Here is an 18,247-nt window from a genome sequence, read left to right on the forward strand (position 1 = left end):
TAGTGCTAAAAAGCCAAACTCAGCTGAGAAGATTCTCAAGAGGGACATTTCACACATTATACAATCACAAATGCAGGTTTGCTACTGAGTGTGTGCTCCAGTGATCTGTCATCACTTGTACAACTCTGACAAGTGTACTTGTATAGCAGGTACATTTTCAGTATATTTTCACTTTCTTGGAAGAGCCTTTATCAGCTTGGTGCCCTTTTGTTGTGTTGGACCAAATTGCAAGCATGGTCCAGTGCAGCATTCTGGCAACACATCTGGAGGGCACCAGCACAGAAGGCATTCCGGAGCATTCACAGGCTCAATTTTTATGTCAACACTTAGACAAACACTTAAAAAACATTAACAGGTCCAAAATCCATGACATTTATTCTTCTGACAGCAATATAATGTATAAGGTATAGTATTGTGCTCCAGCCAAATTTATTTATATACTTCATTTTTATACCATCCAATAGTTGAGGCTCCATGGGTGGTTAGTAAATGTTAAAAAATAAAAATTTAAAATACATACAGATAGCAGTTGCAATTACAATTGAATCAGCATAGAGGCATAGCAGCAGTATAGAATAAAATGCAATATTAAAATGAAGTTAAACTGTTAAAATGCTGGGAGAACAAAAAGGACTTCACCTGGTGCTAGGTACACTTCTTTGGGGAGCTCATTCCACAAATATCAAAATATAAGCTATAGGCAATGGATCCAGATTTCATATTTCAGTCTCATTGTCAATTATTACAATTCCCTACATTTGAATCTGGAAGATGTAGCTTTTAAATAAACTTTACTGAGACAAAAAGCATCTATGCCAAAACCACCCTCTTGGAAAGTGCCTCAGGAAACATCTGTCCACACAGAAGATTTAAGAGCAGCAAGCAGAGAGAAATAAGGCATGGCCTTCATCAGAAGAGCGTAACTTACTGAAAACAACAGCATACGTGTCATAACTAGAAAACCATAGCAACTAAAATTGTTTGACTAGCAGAGTTAGGACTAGTCTTCATAATACTTGCTCTGCAATACTCAGCCCTAGATTTTTTTTAATCCAATAAAGTTCTTGAAGCAAATTAAAAATATGAAAAAACATACCCCCAAGTTCTCAGGGGCTCTTTGTATCCTTCCAGGCTGTTCAAGATGAGCAATTTGTTCAGATTAGGTATTTCTGCCATCACGCCTTTGTAAGTCACCTCCATAATCATACTGTCTAAATGTTTGGTTACTCAAAAAGAGTCCTACAGCCTACAAGGTATAGTGGAGAGGCAGAGATAGAATTTTTGACCAGTTGGGTCAGGGGGGCAATCAAGCTTACCAAGTTCATGTGCCTTGTTACACGCTTACTTATCTGAACTCTCAGAAATCTTAATCAAATAAAGAAATGTAGCATTGAAGTTTTATTTGTGTGTGAGCGCGCACGCTTTGCCATCTTCTCCTCACACCAAAGAACTACCAAAAATAAAAGCTGAGAGTGTCAGGCAGGGTTGCAGTCCAAGTCCAGCAGGGGCCCAGTGACAGGAACCCACGGAGTTGTTCCACCTCTTCACTATTCCAACCTGCTTTCTCATTTGCATGGCTAAATACAGATGTCACTGCCTCCATGCTTACTGGCTCTCTGCCTGCCAAGCAGCCAAGGAGTAGAAGATAAGAAAGAAGATGAGAAGCAAGAGCAGCTGGTGACATTAGCAGACAGAAGGTGATCACACTGAAGAAGGCGGGCCATGGGCCCTCCAAAATTTGAAGCTAGCACTTTGATGTTGGGATTTTAGCAAAAAGCTGCAAGCTGCATAAGAGATCAAACTATCAGATCATGTAAACAAATCTCACTGAATGACAAGTTAGCTGAACTGAGTTTCAGCACTTGTCAGCCATCCATTGAGTGCTGCCATGTTTTACTTACCTTTTTGAGTGCGAGATTCATAAGCGATTATATGACCAAATGCTACTGCCATTCCAGGATTAATATACCTCAAGATAACTTGAAATAAAGAGAGGTTTGGTTTCTCCACATTCAAAGTTATCCTCACTTCATTCTGTAAAATAGAAGTTAATAAACAAGAAGAAATAGCCATAAAGTGCCAAAACCATGAGAAGCCGTGCAAACAAAATACTTAATTCCTATAGGGAAAAAAAAGCCAAACTGATATGTACACACACCACACAAATGCAGACAAATATGCAGAGGGGTGGGGAAAGCTTTTTCTGGGGTAAGAAAGAGAATGACAGGTAAACCTAGCAAGAAATGTAGTTCACTTACAAGTGTTATTAGGGTCAAAATGTTTTCCCTCAGCAATTGAGATCCTCCCTCTAGAGCTTTTTGAAACCAAGCTGACATAGTGCAGTACTAGGTGAAGGAGCTTAGGAGAAGCCACAGGGACAGGCACTACCACCTCTGGCTGGGAAAAAAGAAGCAAAGGAGAGGACAGCAAAGCATATTGTTTAATACTACCACCCAAAGACAGAAACAATGTCTAGAAACTTTTAGCAAATGTATACATTAGACCAAAACAAGAATAATGGCAGGTTCCAAAGCAAGACAGACCAACCACACTTCACACCTCCTCACAGCGTATGATACCGCTGCCAAAGGAACACGGATCTGGAGGAAAGCCTTGTTTTGACAGGAGTACGGTGCTCATTTTTAAGGCGGCACACCTGCAGTGCTGCACTGTGAGTTTGGTCAGGGCCCGGGCCTCATGCCACATGGCACGACCAAGGTTAGGGTTAGTGATGGAGGAGGCATGTGTCAGTGTTAATGACGCTGCACTTTAGAGTTCTCTGATCAGTCACACACGTGGCTTGCTCTGCCTCATGGCCATAGCAGGAGCTGTCAAGTTGATGACCCAGGGCACCATTGCCCAACCTGATATTTTCTCTGTTTGAATTCTGTCTAGGAATTAAGGGAGTTGCAGTCAAATGCATTAGGAGAGCACCCAATTGAAGGAGGCTGACCGAGCGATTGAGTACTAAGAATGTAGCAGGAGAATTTGCAGCCAACTTATTGCAACCAATTTGACATAGGCCTAGATTCCAATTTCACTTGATTTAGTCAGGAAATTTACTCATCCTTCGCCTACACATCTCCAACTCTCTTTTCCTCCACCTCCAAGCATCTCCCCCTACTTTATTTCATTCATTACCAGCCAACTGCAGGCTAGGCTAGGATACAATAAAAATGCCTTTTTCCCTTAACAAATACATATGGGGAAAAGATGGGGAGGAAGTCCACACCCAGGATCCTGGCTGTGCCCAATCATAAGCCAGGCACATCTGGGGTGCCCAGACAATGTTAATCCAGGTTGGGCCTAAAGTATTGTCAGAACCCAACCATTCAGAATCACTCAGTGGGGGAAATGGATATTCAAGGTGAGAATGGGAGTATTACTTTCTTTCCTCTGCTAGGGCCCTTCTCAACTGCTATGCTATCCCACAATTTTAGACTTCAAAAATAAGCTTAAAGCGAACACAACCGGTACACTAGGAACTCTAAAATCTAAAAATCAAATTCTCCAAGAAGAAGAGATGATCCATATGAAGATGACTATCCCTCCACCCTAATTCCATGTATGGATCAGCCTGCTCTAATTGGGGATTGTGTGTGTTCTTGTCCAACACATTTGAAGAATGCCAGTTTGGGAAAAACTGGAATTCACTTTAATTGCCTGTATGTTGGGGTAAATTTGAGCTTCCTAAGCACAAAATATGTTCATAAAGATTATAAAAGACAGTAAGAAAAACAGCATTGTAGTTCATAATTTCATATTTGCCATTATGAATTTTCTATGTGGTTACCAAAATTGAAAGAGAAGGGCCCCAAGGGATAAAGAGTGGGAAAGTAAGATAGACATAGTGAATGATATTAATCAGAAGGAATTTATATGATACTCTGATAATAAGCATGTTGACATGCTCAGAAGTTACAAAAAATAAACATGGACTTTCCCTAATGCAGCTTATAAAAATAAACAAGGTGCCCAAAGAGATGCCCAGGTGGTGATTACAGAGCATATTTCTTCCCTATCCCCCCCCACCTCCGGGTAAGGCTTGTAATGTACATCAAACTACCATCCAAGATGTATGCATCTGGAACAGCACTGCTGGCAGCTCTGTGGTGGTTTAACATAAGCCACCATGAGCAAAAAGTTGTTGGGGCAGTATTGATCCATCTGAAACTAAATACAGTCCCCAAGAAAGCAAAAGATCACACTAATCAGAGTGCTACATGTCATTTTATTTAGTGCCTGAAACAACTAAGATTTACTTGTCAAAATTACCCTGTCCCTTCCTCTGTGTACACAGAAATTTTAGGCCTGTGTACAAGGAAATTTTAAATGTAAAAATTCAGATTTTATAACACATGGTCTCTCTCTGTTGAAAGCTACTGCATTTCTACCACTTTTCTGATACTTCTTCTCAGAGTATGACATGAGATGTTTTTCACTTGGCCATAATTGACAAGTTTATGTAAAGCCACCCAGCTTGTAGTTGACACAGGGAAGATATTGCCAGTCTTCTCCCAAGTGCTGTCAGTCTCTATCTGAAAGACTAAATACCACCTCCAACTATACAGCAAAATTTATCTGACTGTGACTGTGGGACACCACTGAAACATGGCTAGTCCCTAGTGCCTCCTAATCCAGTCTGGGCTACATGTTACAACTCCCATCTTTCCGAGTCAAGACAGAAGTTGCTGTCCATGACATCTGGAGAGCACCACCTTAGGAAACACCATGCTAATCCATAACTTTAAATTAGACCTGATTAGAACTAGTGCATATGTATATTCACACTTCTTTGCATAGTATTTACTCATGTGCATTCTGGAGATTTAAGTGGTAGCATGCAACTATACCAAATTAGGGCCAGTCTACATGTGTGAGGCCTTACAGCTTCAATTATTACACCTAAGGCTGTTTGCCCTGTGGCTCATGTTAACCATACAGAGAGCCTCTTTCCCATAATGCATTTCCTCTTTTGTGGCTGGAAGGGTTCACGTGGCAACTCCTGCATGCACTGCAGCCAGTGCATGGAGAGTCACCAGTAGAAAGGTCTTTCCAGCAAGACAGGGTAATGAGCAGATCAGACTTCACTGAAGAATGCATCTCACCCATCATCATCCAAAGAAAATGTGCAAGTGTAGTTAAAATGAATGCAGTAGGACTAAGGGTGTGAGCTCAAGCCATCTAAGTAGGTCTTAAATACGTACCTGTATTGAGGACATCTGCGCATAACCTCTCCAACTGAAGCCTGGCCATTCTTGAGGATCATAACTAAACCGGATTCCTCTTCCATTAGGTGATGTACCATCTTCAATTTCAAACTTCATGTGATGCAAATCAGAGAAATAGTAGTTTTTTCTAGGTCTTTTGTGAGAACCAAAAGACACAAAAATCAGTGTTTGGCTTTCTAAAATTATTTCATTTATTATTATCATCACATTGCATTTAGTACATATTAAGAGAAAGAGGAAACCATAAAAATTGCCCAGCTAAATCTTTCCAATGAGGGAAGAAACCCTGTCATTGGAAGGCCAAAATAAGGCTCTCTCATGTTGGTTCAAGTGCCACATAGCCAGGAAGCCGATGCCTTAATGGCATGCCCCATGTTCATTAATGCTGTTGTGGAATGCCACAAATTGTGCTTGCCTGCAATTTACCTCCCATGTGCCCACACTTTTCCTTTGTTACCAAAGGTGCTCCACATTGTCCTGACCCTGTATTGCCCCAAGCAATAGAGTTTTGAGCCTTATAATGGGAATAAATAAATACTGCATCTCTCCTAACTGATATATTACTCCCTTGCTCCTTTAATCTAGTCCAGCATTCCATTCCCCACAGTGGCCACATAACTTCCAAAATCAAACAGCAAAAACATGAAGGTAATTGTCCCTTCATGTTGTCCATCCCTTTTGTCCATGTCCAGCACTTTATCTTTAGACAGGTATACTGCTCCTGTATTTAGAGGTTCCAATTCATTATCATCTTTGAATGCATTAGAATAACATATATAATAAAGTTCCCCTTCCACTGTAAAATACTTTATGTCAGCTAGCAACATTAAAAGAACAGAATACCCCAAACAAAACAATTAAAATTATTAAAAGAAAAACAGGAAAAAGTTGGCAGTAAAATTAAAATGATAGGAATTAGCATTAAACCAAGACTAATAAAAAGCCAGGCTTAAACATCCCTTTCCTTCCCTAGGCAGCAGAAGCTAAGGCAGAAAAGGAAATTAGGCTCCTGTGCTACCAAATTCCACAGTTGGGATGCAGCCACACAGGAAACCCTCTTTAAAATCTGGCACTCACTATGACAAAAGCAATTTGTTATGCAGCTAGCAGCAAACCATTCCTGAAATCTTAAGGAGGTTTCCAAGTTAACTGTTCTGGTACATATGCCTCACTTTCCCAACTCACTTACTCGGTGCAGGTTTTTCCAACTACGTGCTTTCTGCACTGGCAGTCACCTGATAGATCATTGCATACATGACTAACAGACCCTCCAACATCACATTTGCATCCTGCAGTTTAAGAACAGAATCAGAGTTTTAATATTAGATCTGTAGATTCTGGAAGAAAGAAAGAAAGAAAGAAAGAAAGAAAGAAAGAAAGAAAGAAAGAAAAGTGTGGGTGGGGGGGGGGTTCTCCCTAAAATCCTGGAGTTGAAGGGGTCTTTAGAGGCCATCCATTCCAGCTCCCTGCTTAATGCACAAAAGCCAAAGCTTAAGCACCCTCAGTAGAGGGCTGTCCAGCTTCTGCCAGTGGGGGAAAGCTCATTACACCTCTAGGCAATCACTTCCACTGCAAAACTGCAGTTATTATCCAGACTTCCCCTGATTGTTCCACCAAAATCTTACCCTCTAGCTCAAGTCTGGCCCTCTGGGACAGCAGGGAACATGTCTTTGTTCTCTTCAGAGTGCGGGATGGGCTGCTTTTTATTGCCTGCATACAGGAGGGCACTATTTGGAAAGACTGTATTATTAATATTAATTTCTGTGAGATGACAGAGAATACCACATTTCCACAAATGGGAACTGTTTATTATATAGGAGGATCAAAACTATTTTTCTGTATTTTCTGATTTAAGCAAAATGCTTCTAAAAGACCAGAATTCTATGTGTACTAAACTAGCAGCTCACATCATTGTGAGCTAATGCCATCATTACCACAGGCTTCTGAAGCTTATGTTGCAAAAAAAACAAGCAGGCACTTTAATCTTGAGTACTACCCACTATAAACTACAAGGTTCTGAACGAAAGGCTCAGATTTATACAACTGTAAGAAATATGCAGGGATGTTCGTGTACTGATGTGTTATGTAGCAGTGTTCTGAAAATGAGCTCATTGGAAATTTTTTATGAGCACACTATAAATTACCTTGGCATCCAAAATAATTATTGACTGCCAGACCATAATAACCATCTTCACAAGTATCACAGGAACCTCCACAAACATTAGGTTTGCAGTAACATTCACCATCTACCTGTAAGTAGAGAGAAATTTTTCAGCTTCCTTCTTTTTTAAATTTCAAAACAATGTCCAAAACAATCATCTATATAATTTGTTTTTAAACGTGCATGAAAGAAGGTTTTCAAAATTATCTAGGGGTGGTTTGTAGCCACAGAAAGAACACATGCTTGAATGATCATGTGGCTTGGTGAGAAGGCCAGTTGTACCCACTACATAGGGATGAACACGTGTGAGACCCTCTCTCAGTGGCCCAAAGAAAGGAGGTTCTAGGCAGCAGACCAGACCAAGAATGTTCCCGCGTGGCATACTTTAAGCCAGACACGGGTTCATGGGAACCCTTGCTGTGAGGCACCATTTCTAAAATAAGCTATATCTGGCAGTATTTTGCAAAGCAGGAGGACCTGCTAACAAGCTGCTAAGGCTACAGTCCTATGTGCACTTTTATTGAACTCGCCTCTTCCCCCATTACTTCAGGGATCAGGTAGGTACATCAATTACTTGCTCTCAGGATCTGGGCTGCTCCAGGGCTCCATGCTCTGGCCTAGCACCAGAATAACAACCCTAGTAGCTGCAGGATTAGTTGTAGGACATTTGTCTGATCCTGATCCTGATCCTGTTCCTGTTCCTGCCCTGCCTCACCTCATCTTGTTCTGTCTTTCTTCCTTGCCTTGGCTGCTATGACCTCTTGTTCCTGAACACTGCCTTGTAATCCTGTCCCAATGTACCTGTTCCTTGTTCTAATGTCTTCTAGTGCCTGATCTCTTGCCTATTGTGACTGCACCTTGTCTTGCTCCACAGCAGAGTCCCAGTTCCTGGCCTTGGCTGCACTGTGACTACAACTTGGGCTTATTATTGGATTGCTGTTAGACTCTGCACTTTTGTGTTGCCTTCATTCTTGCTGCCTGGGTCCTGGCGCATCTGCTTCATTCTTGCTGCTTGGGTCTTGGCGCATCTGCCTGGTTTCCTGCTGCCCTAACACTGGCACACGTGTCCCTTCCAGTTAGGCATGGCATGTGCCAACAAATGAAAGGTTGAGCTTTCTTTGGAAGCTCAGGTGACAGCGGTAGCGAGGAACGCCTTCCTTCAGCTTCTGCTGATTAATCAGCTGCGCCCCTACCTGGAGTACGACTGCCTGGCGATGGTGACACACGCGCTGGTGACTTCCCGCCTTGACTTCTGTAACGCGCTTTACGTGGGGCTTCCCCTGAAGACAGTCCGAACACTTCAATTGGTGCAAAATAGAGCTGCCAGGTTGCTGACGGGGACGGGGCATTATGCTCACATGACTCCAGTCCTCCGTCAGCTTCACTGGCTTCCCATTGAAGCCCGGGCCCAATTCAAGGTATTGATTATGACCTACAAAGCCCTAAACGGCTTCGGTCCTGGCTACCTGAACGAGCACTTACGTCCGTATATGCCCGACCGCCCTTTGAGATCTGCGGGAGAGTCCCTTCTCCGGGAACCCTCCATGAAAGAAATTAGGAGAGTAAGTACCCGGAGGAGGGCTTTCTCTGCGGTGGCGCCCAACCTATGGAATTCACTCCCCAAAGAGGTCCGCCTGGCACCGTCGTTACTGGTTTTTCGGCGCCAGGTAAAGACCTTTTTATTTAAACATCATTTCAATTGTTAAAACATATGATCTGGCCAGGGCAACTTCTTCTTCCTTCTCTTTCTCCTCCTATATTTTTATTTTATACTGATAATTTTAATTTTATATTTGTAAATCAATGTATTTTTTGTACTATTGTATTTCAATGTATTTTATCATGTTGTAAGCCGCCCCGAGGTTTCGGCAAGGGGCGGCATAGAAATGTTAATAATAATAATAATAATAATAATAATAATAATAATAATAATAATAATTTGTAGAGGGCTGGATGCTCTAAACCCTACTGAGCTCAGTACTGGTTTACTAAGGTTGGTTTTAGGCTATCTAATGAACACAATGATTCTACGATCTTTTATGTTGAGCAAAACTGAAAAACTACCATTACAATAAAAGAGACTGAATAATGAACAAGAAATCAAAATACCTAACTTAAACAGAGAATAAATATACATAGCACTAAACCAAATTAAAAAAGGAAATGCATTGAAGTAAAATCTACCAATGTCAAACCATGTCAGAACCGTATTTTCAAAAAGGCCCAGTAAAATAAAAGAGCCTTTGGCTGGTATGAGAATATAGATAGATCTCTGAAAAGAGCATTCCACAACCAAAGACTTGAAGAAGGACCTCAAGTGATGCCCTCAGGGATCAGCAGGTAGGCTAGCTATTTATGCATCACCAAAAAAGATATAATTTACATAGGCAAATATTTATATATAGGTATACATTTGGGAAAAGATACTTTTCAAAGACATCTGACCGTAGTGGGAAAAAAATGAATTAGGCAACTTGAACACAAGCTCAGCCTTCTGTCCAGCTGCTAACTATTGATGCTGTACTTCAAAGCCCCTATGCTTCCTTTTTTATAGTTTAGTCAGACCTTGCCAAAGAGGTCTTCAAACAGAAAGCTCCTTCAAAGAGAGGACTGTCCACTACTACTGCTCCAAAATAGGACTACCATCTGTAAAATAGGACACCTAGTCAGTCTACCAGAAACATGTGGCAAGAGGTTATCCTTCAGGAACTGCAACCCCAAGCTACAAAGAATTTAAAGGATAAAATCAGCCATTAAAATTCTGCCCAGAAATTAGAGCACAGAAGAAAAAAGGGTAAAATTGGGATGCCAAGGCTTTTTTGTAGGAGAAATCAGAAGGTATTTGGCACTACGAATCTGTGAAACAGAGACTCTGCAGTGCATTAGCCCAGTGCTCTCCAATGCCAGGGTAGCAGGAATTAGAACAGTTGCAGTCAACACATCTGGCTCTGTTCTATGAGGAATTAGCTGGCTGCGGATGGACACTTTCTTTCGGAAATGTAGCTATTATGCAAGCAACATATCTGTAAACTACATGTCTTTACCTGCTGACACTCTCTGACTCCGCTCAACGTCCCAACTTCATTGCACTGGCATTCTGCAAAGGTAAAAAAACCATCTGAAACCCATCTTCCCAACCCCTTTTTGTTGGAACATTAGGAATATAAGAAAAGTCATGCTGATCAGTCCAATAATCCATCCAGGCCGGCACTCTGTTCGCATGGTGGCAAGCCAGCTGCTCACAGGATCCTTCGAGAAAGAAGGCTGTAAGATTTCTGCCTGCCCAAGCTCCTGAGCGACTGGTGCACACAGGAATACTGCTTCTGAGAACAGAGATGGCACATAGCTAGCCAAGCAAAATGCCTCACTCTGAACCAGACCAGGCTGCACATGTGATTGTTTGGAATGTTATTCACATTTATATTCTGTGGCATATCTGGAGGAATCTGATCTGCATCTCCTGCATCTCCTCCAATGTGATGCAGCGGGAGGGAGGTTGAACCTTTTGGAACATTTTCTTCCAGTCTTCCCCTCCTGCTATGTTGTTGCTGGCTCTTCAAGTGAATATAAACGTTGTGTAGCTACACTAATTTTTCACTGAGTTACAGTAGAGGGCAGAATTTGCTTAAGCATCATTAAGCATCTGATGTTTCAGTGGGAACCACAGTCTTGAATAACAGGGCAATCAGACAGCTTCTGAGCACCCTATAATGCTGTGATTCCCTTCCCTCTGGGCTGCAGGGAGGGGCCACGCTAGTGTCCAGGTTAGGGAGGGGTGAATAGAGGCTGAGGATCTGCTGGATCCATACGCCAAAGACCCTGCTGGCCCTGCCAGCACAACCCAACTGGATGGGCTCTGAGACCCACCTAACAAGGAAAAGCTTTGCAGAGAGTGGAGAGGTGAAATTCGCTTCGGGCAACAGACGAGCACAATGCAAGATTGTCCAGGCATCAAGGCAGCAGGAATGTGTCTTAAAGATTATTTGATGTTATCTTCCAACCCTGCATGAAATAAACTTTCAAATAAATAAACAAAATATCTATCTATCTATCTATCTATCTATCTATCTATCTATATTTTGAAATATATATAGATGACTCCTAAATAAAGGTCTAAAACTGCACATTGGGGTGGCACAACGGTCCTCAGCTGTCAGCGAAGCCCCTTGGAAGCTCAAATCTACCTACTTTGCTCAAGGCTTCTGAATAAAAAACAATGGCTGGTTTGGAGGGCTTGGACTGAACTGAAGACAGCTGAAAACAGCACAGGCTCAACTTTCAAGACATGAAGTCTATCAGTGTAGCCTTACCTATACATCCATCAGGGTTTTCTTTGGCCAGATTCCAGTACAGAGGTTTGCAGGTGCTACAAGTTGGGCCTTCTACATTTTGCAGACATTGGCAAGACCCCTAATAGACAAAAAGAAGGCATCTTTCACTCTGTCATCTGCTCATTATTGGAACTGGACTAGAATCACAAGAATTTCATTCTGCATGTGCTAATTCACATTATCACAAGTGAACCTTAGGGCACAAATCCCACCAAAACATACAAATCTGGTCCATAAATTTCCAGAATCCCCATGACATAGATAAAGCCAGTCTGCTGCAGAATCCCCAAGTTAAAGTCATAGAAATCTAAGCCCATCTGAATCTGTTGCAGAGGTTTCTGACACCCTAGCTAAGGGGGTTTGCAAGCTGCTGAAGTCAATTGCTACAAAATCCCTGAGAAGTGCTTAAATGGTGAAAGAGTATCTCAACTAGCTGAGGCAGACTGTGCCATTCTCAAGTAGCAATTGCCATTAGGAAATTTCTCCCAATATTTAAATGAAATCTACTTCTCATTGGTTCTAGCTGTACCTTCTGGACCAAGAGAACCAGCCTGCTCCATGGTCCTCATGACAGCCCTGCAGATCTTTGAAGAAAGCTGTCATGTTTGCATCTTCTCTTCTCCAGGCTCTGGAATTAGCCATCAGGAAATGCTAACATGCCATCACTGCTCTAAGTATATTAAGCCTGACTATAGTAGAAATTACTGTGCCCACCCCAGGTTTAACACATTTGGGCCAATGAATTCACATGTTATAGTCAATACATGCCATAAATCTGGGATGCAATACCTACAGAGTAAGAATCTGCAGCTCCAGCTGGGTCACATTCATTGCTGGATCCTTTTCACAATGAAAACACAACATAATTTTATTCTCAAATATTTATTTTCAACCATTTCTATCTCACTTTTAAATGAACACAATGTTTCACAGTTAATTCACTGTATACTTATTTACAACAAACCTGTAGAGTTCATTTTCCTTAACAGATTATTATTACTGAAACAGCATTTTCAGAGTACTTAGTACATGGAGGGAGCTAGGCAGCGTGTTCTTAGTGCATTGTGCAGCTGTTCCAACTTCATTTTCTTAAGGTACAACCTTATGCATGCTTAAACAAACAACAAAGAAGGCTGCAACTCCTGGCATATACTAGTCAGCATAGGTAAACTTTTTCCCTGTCTAAACATGCATAGAATCAAGCCCTTAAATACAAGATAGAAAAAGCAGTTGGAAAACCTGGGAAGGCCTATATTCCACTTTGACCATGATGTGAAATTTTGTGAATGATGCAGGTTATGATGGTGCCTTAAAAGCCATTCCTGAAAGCACTCGGAATGGTTGACCTCACACTATCCATGTGGTCATGGTTATTTCTATTTTGCAGGTAGAAAACTGATTTGCTCACAGTGAGCCACCACCACACACACACACATGGACGACTCTGGGACACACTGACCTGTGTGTGTCCTTTATGGGAAGCAAACAGAATGAGATATGTATCCCAAACAGTCATCAATTCCATCTTTGGAAGACAGATCAACTGACAGCTAGAAACTTCAGATTAATCTGCTGAAACACAGCTATGGGAAGAGCTGTTCTATTATGCTTTCCTGAAGCATCCAGTAGCTCAGATGTCTGGCTCCCCCATTCTGGTGTCATCTAGTTGGGTTGGACTACAGCCCTCACGAATGTATCAATAACAATAGCATCACCACTGATAAAGACTCATCCTTCCACCCATTAGCAACATCCATAAATGTTTGCCTAAATATTCCAGATTTGGCCCTCCTGGAGCTCCAGGGTCCCCAAGCCTATGGGGTTCCAAGATTGCCACGCCCCCTCCTGTCTCTCCAGCCAGCAGTTGTCTGGTGCCTTCCTGACTTTTGTGCCATTTTCTCCATGTTCTAAAACATTTCCTAAGCAAGAGGTTTCAGATAAATATGCTGGCATTTTTTTGGATTTTGGGCCCCACCTCTTTCATGCAGCACTGGTATGTGGCCCCCCCACTAGCGATTATTTTCACTCAGATTTATGGAGAAAATGGAACTTGGCAAAACCCTCTAATCTTACACTTGTAAAAGCAATTGACTGACTGTTCCTGCAATTTTGTCAGAAACAGAAATGTCCTTGTAAGTATTACCTTGGCAATGAGGAAAGCTCTTGGCCTCTGAGAGACATTGGTCACAGTGCCAACCTGTGATGCCAGGCCGACAATCACACTGCCCGGTGGCTGGGTCACATGAGTTGTGGTAGGAGCCATACACTGAACACTGACAAGCTGAACAAAGAGGTTAGACAGCAGGATTTAGAGGAGAGCTGAGCAATATGTGTTCCTTAGTGGGGTCCTCCATACACCGGAAAAAATAGCCTGAACATGCAGGGGAGAAATGGTGTCCATAGCACTAAACTGCTATATAGCTATGAAGCCCTAAAACTGACAAAAACTGCAAGCAATCTGAAGCTGACTTTCAGTGCTCCATAGTGTGATGGATACCATTTCTCGCCTTGGTTCTTCAAAAATTCATTTTCAGTCCTGTCAGACTGTAGCCTAGAGGACAGGGGGGAAATGACCTCCAGAGAGAGCTCCCAGACTTGTTCATCCCTGCTTTACCATACAGACTTTGCTACCTACTTGACTCCCCACATATTGCTGGACTACAGCTCTCATCACACTCAGACTACTGGCCATGCTTACTAGGAACACTTGGGTGGGTGCTTGGAAAGAACAGCTGTGGGGTAATTGTGTGGGACAGCTGGAAGCCCTGGAGAGCTGCAGAAAGGGCTTCACTGAACTGCTTCTCCTTGCCACCCCAACACAAGCTGTCCTGGTGGCTACCTCATGCTCCAACATTGTCTCAACCTGCCTGTCCCTCAGTCTCTTCCTGCTTCCATCCTTCTCTGCAGCCTGACCCTGCCTTACCAGATACCAGCATCCATCCTCCCTGACCTTACCTTGCTCCAGAATGTGACTCTCTTTCTGGCGCTTGACCTTGGGACTGTGCTCCGGGACTGGGTGTTTGTGTGGACCTTATGGTCTCACTGGCTCTTGACCCTGGACTGTTCAAAGATGTGCCTTTCGCCTCTGGTCCTCTAAGCTTGGTGCAAGTCTCTGCCTTGCATTGGCACCCTGGGCTCAGCATCCTGACTGCAGCCACCTGTTGCCCACATCCTGGACCTTACACACTGCATGATTCTACAGAGCAATCATCCTTAACTTGCTCTCCTTCAGATATGCTAGACTACAGCTCCTAGCATCCCCCAAATCTATTTTCTGCTTGGGTTGCTGGGAGTGCTCTCAGCTGCACAGCTACTACAGTCAGTGCTCTGAGTTTAAACCTCCTATCCCCACTGAGCCAACTCAGCTGTGGTGGCTCTGAAGCTGCCACAAATGGAGCTCTACCTGCAGAGAGCCAGAAAGATGTGGCACCACCTGTGGACACATAAACAAAATATTTTGAAGATAGGGAATGAATTGATCTAGGCCACTAGTCCATCCTACCCAGGGCCCTCTCTGTCCAGGTGAGCACTCCAGGCAACAAATACTTGGGGGCAGCAATGGGGTGTTGAGAACAGAGCTATGAAAGCGGCACAGCTATTAGCTGTCCTCGGGTGTGGTGGAGGGGGAGGATGCCAACCCATAGCCACAGCTGAAGTACGAGTCACAATCACTGTGCTTGACTTCTGCTTGTGGAATGCAACTGCCGTTTTAGTCTTTGTCTCAGGCAGCAAACTTGGACCAGCCCTAATCCTGCTAGGGATCCTGAGTGGCAGCTTTTCTCCAGAGCCTCAAGCAGCATTTCCCAGCCTTGCTGTCTGAAACATTTTTGGTTGGAACCTTCTGCACACAAGGTATATGCTCCACTGCTCTTAAAGGCTATAACTCTGTTAATGGATTTTACTGCTAGGAGCCATAAATCAGGATATTGCACAATACCAATGACAGCTTACTATTGTGCATAATTACAAGGGCTTCCCTGTAGTATTTTAGCAATGAATGGGTCTGAATTTGCCTCTGGTGTTGTGGGAGCCACTTAAGTATGGTTTCTTAAAAAGTCACATCTATGTTAAGCAGTTTTATTTCCATGTAATGTATTATAGATTACAGTGTGAATCTCAGAAATGAATGAAAGACTTCATTAGTTACTTACACAAACAATTGGGATAGTGGTGATAACCAGGAGCGCACTGGCTGCATTTTGGCCCAGCATAGTTTCTATGGCAGAGACAGTGTCCCTGAGGGCCACATGTATTGGCCACAGATCCAACTGCATCACAGCTGCATTCTTGTATGGGAAAAATAAGAAATGGTTAAGCTATTGTTAGCCAGTTCTCTTTGGAGCATAATTTTCTTTACATTTTTGCTTCCCAGAGTAAATCTTAAACAAGTCAGGCAAAATTCTAATAATCAGTGAGGCCTGTGGGGCTCAACATCACTGAAAATTTCTCAGGAAAGAAGGAAGAAAGGAAAAAATGTTATGTAACAATGCAACTGTTTTCTAGCCATGTAAAGTGTGCACTTTTCACGCTCCCCACCCTTTGGATTGTACATGTGCAGTAGAGAATTCTGATGAAGATGAGACTCCTTAGCAGTAGGAAAGTCAGAGCCTGATTTTGGGCTCTGCCAGTCAGAAGACATGGTAATCATTCTAAGCTCAGAAGACAAGTGCCTGGAAGAAAGTCCAACTCCAAAACCTCACAGGAGACCTAAGGCTACAAAATCAAGTGAGCACCCTTTAACAGCCCAGTCAGTTCCTCTAGAATGGACAGCTACAATTCTTGTCAACCTAGAGAAGCATCCGTAGATTAGTAGAAGTATGGTAGTAGAAGAAAGTTCCAGCTAGCAGGACCCATGGTCCTATTTTCTTCTGGCCTGGATCATACTGCTATTATACAAACAGCTTCCCCATGAGTCTTGAAAAACCACAGAAATAGGACAGTGCCAATGCATCACAAGCAAAGAAACCTAATTCCTACTTATGAATCTATAGCACATTAGACAGACAGTATCCATAGAATCTGGTACAATATGGCAGTATCCAATGTGACAAAATGGCTAACATAAATCACATTGTGTTAGCATAAGTGCCCTCTATCACAACTCATTGTTGGCATGGCAGAGTTCCCCAGAAAATTTGGCATGGCTGCACATGTGATTGGTGCTGCACTAGAGCTCACTTACACTAGTGCAACATAATTCACATTAGTTTAGTTGTCTGATTAGATCTAGCTGAGAAATTCACTAAACTAGAGCATTCTGGAGTGAAATTTATGGGACTCACCACCTGTTTTGTAGCCATGTTTATACAGAAGTTAGCTTAGCTGCAATATTCTTGTCTTGAGCAATAGACCCTCTTTTACACACACACACACACACACACACACACACAGAGGGGGTGGGTGGGAAGGGGGGAGGGGGAGGGAGGAAGGATGCTAACATGGCAATGAGAAGCACTCAGGTCAAAAACTCTGCCAATGCTGTCCACACGACTCTGTCTTGCCCACCATATGGACAGAACACAGCAAGATAAAAACACCCCAAAAGCACTAATTCTATATAGCATGTATGGTGAATAGCAGTTCTGCTTATAGCTGACAGAAGAAGAGCAAGAAATGGTAATGCTAGGAGTCCATCTGGAAGCAGCCATAGACAGAATGAAAGCATTAAAACATAGCAAGCTGACATATCTTCCAGTCCAAGAAGATGCATATAAATGCCAGCAGTCTTCAAACATCTGCATACAAATATACTTACACACAGAAAATATATTTCCTATGCTACTTGTGTAAATTCATCCACACAGTACCTAAATATCTCATGATTCTTTCTGTGATTGAAACCATACCATTAAATAATAAACTATGAAGACAACAAAAGAAAAAAAACTTGCCCATGATATGACCAAGTGAAAGATCTTCTGGGCTTGGAGTAGCAACAGGATATACAGGGATTGCTTTAATATGGAAAGGTGGAGAAAAGAAGAAGTGGCTGTTAGGAAAATAGCTAGAGACAGTATTGATTGTTCATTGCACTTCTATACTGCTTTTCTTCCAAAGCATCCAAGGTGGTTCACAGTTTGAAATGATAGCCTATGATTAAACAGACATGATAGGCAAGAGGGAAAGGGCTGGGAGCAAAGAGCAAGTATTCACATTCAGGTATCTTGAGTCATGAGCACTGCCTGAGACAGTTCTGGGAGACAAACAGCATCTGGGGCATCAGGAGTGATGGAGGCCTCGCTGTGTCTCATCTCTGATGAGGTTAGGTGGAATAAATTTATTATACATAAACATACACATGGAATTGCTGGGGGAATGAGATGGCAGTGAAAGGAGGATTTTTTCTTTGGTTTCTTATCTTCCTTTTATCCCTTTACTGCATCTTGCTGCTTCACTTGTCACTATCCACCCCTTTCTTCCACCTTCCTCCACCACCATCATCCTCCCAAATCTGCACAGCCCAGTTCAAATCCCTCCCCACTAGGCTCATAGGTTCTGCTCTGAAACTCCTATCCCACTCCATT

At 42.6% G+C, this 18,247-nt stretch overlaps 1 protein-coding gene across 1 annotated transcript in view; it reads right to left on the reverse strand.

The window, feature by feature from the left end:
• The window catches only part of LAMA3 (laminin subunit alpha 3), a 152,915-nt gene that overhangs the window by 102,095 nt on the left and 32,573 nt on the right, over positions 1-18,247 (reverse strand). Inside the window, exons 11-20 of the mRNA XM_044424295.1 lie at positions 17,615-17,677; positions 15,875-16,009; positions 13,867-14,004; positions 12,517-12,563; positions 11,703-11,802; positions 10,437-10,489; positions 7,376-7,481; positions 6,421-6,520; positions 5,208-5,364; positions 1,902-2,034 (exon numbers count right to left, since the gene is read on the reverse strand). Coding sequence (XP_044280230.1) covers positions 1,902-2,034; positions 5,208-5,364; positions 6,421-6,520; positions 7,376-7,481; positions 10,437-10,489; positions 11,703-11,802; positions 12,517-12,563; positions 13,867-14,004; positions 15,875-16,009; positions 17,615-17,677 — 1,032 coding nt within the window. The remainder of the gene's footprint in view (positions 1-1,901; positions 2,035-5,207; positions 5,365-6,420; positions 6,521-7,375; positions 7,482-10,436; positions 10,490-11,702; positions 11,803-12,516; positions 12,564-13,866; positions 14,005-15,874; positions 16,010-17,614; positions 17,678-18,247) is intronic.

This window comes from Varanus komodoensis, unplaced genomic scaffold (assembly GCF_004798865.1).
Source record: "Varanus komodoensis strain SLA01 unplaced genomic scaffold, ASM479886v1 scaffold14_1, whole genome shotgun sequence".
Taxonomy (NCBI): domain Eukaryota; kingdom Metazoa; phylum Chordata; class Lepidosauria; order Squamata; family Varanidae; genus Varanus; species Varanus komodoensis.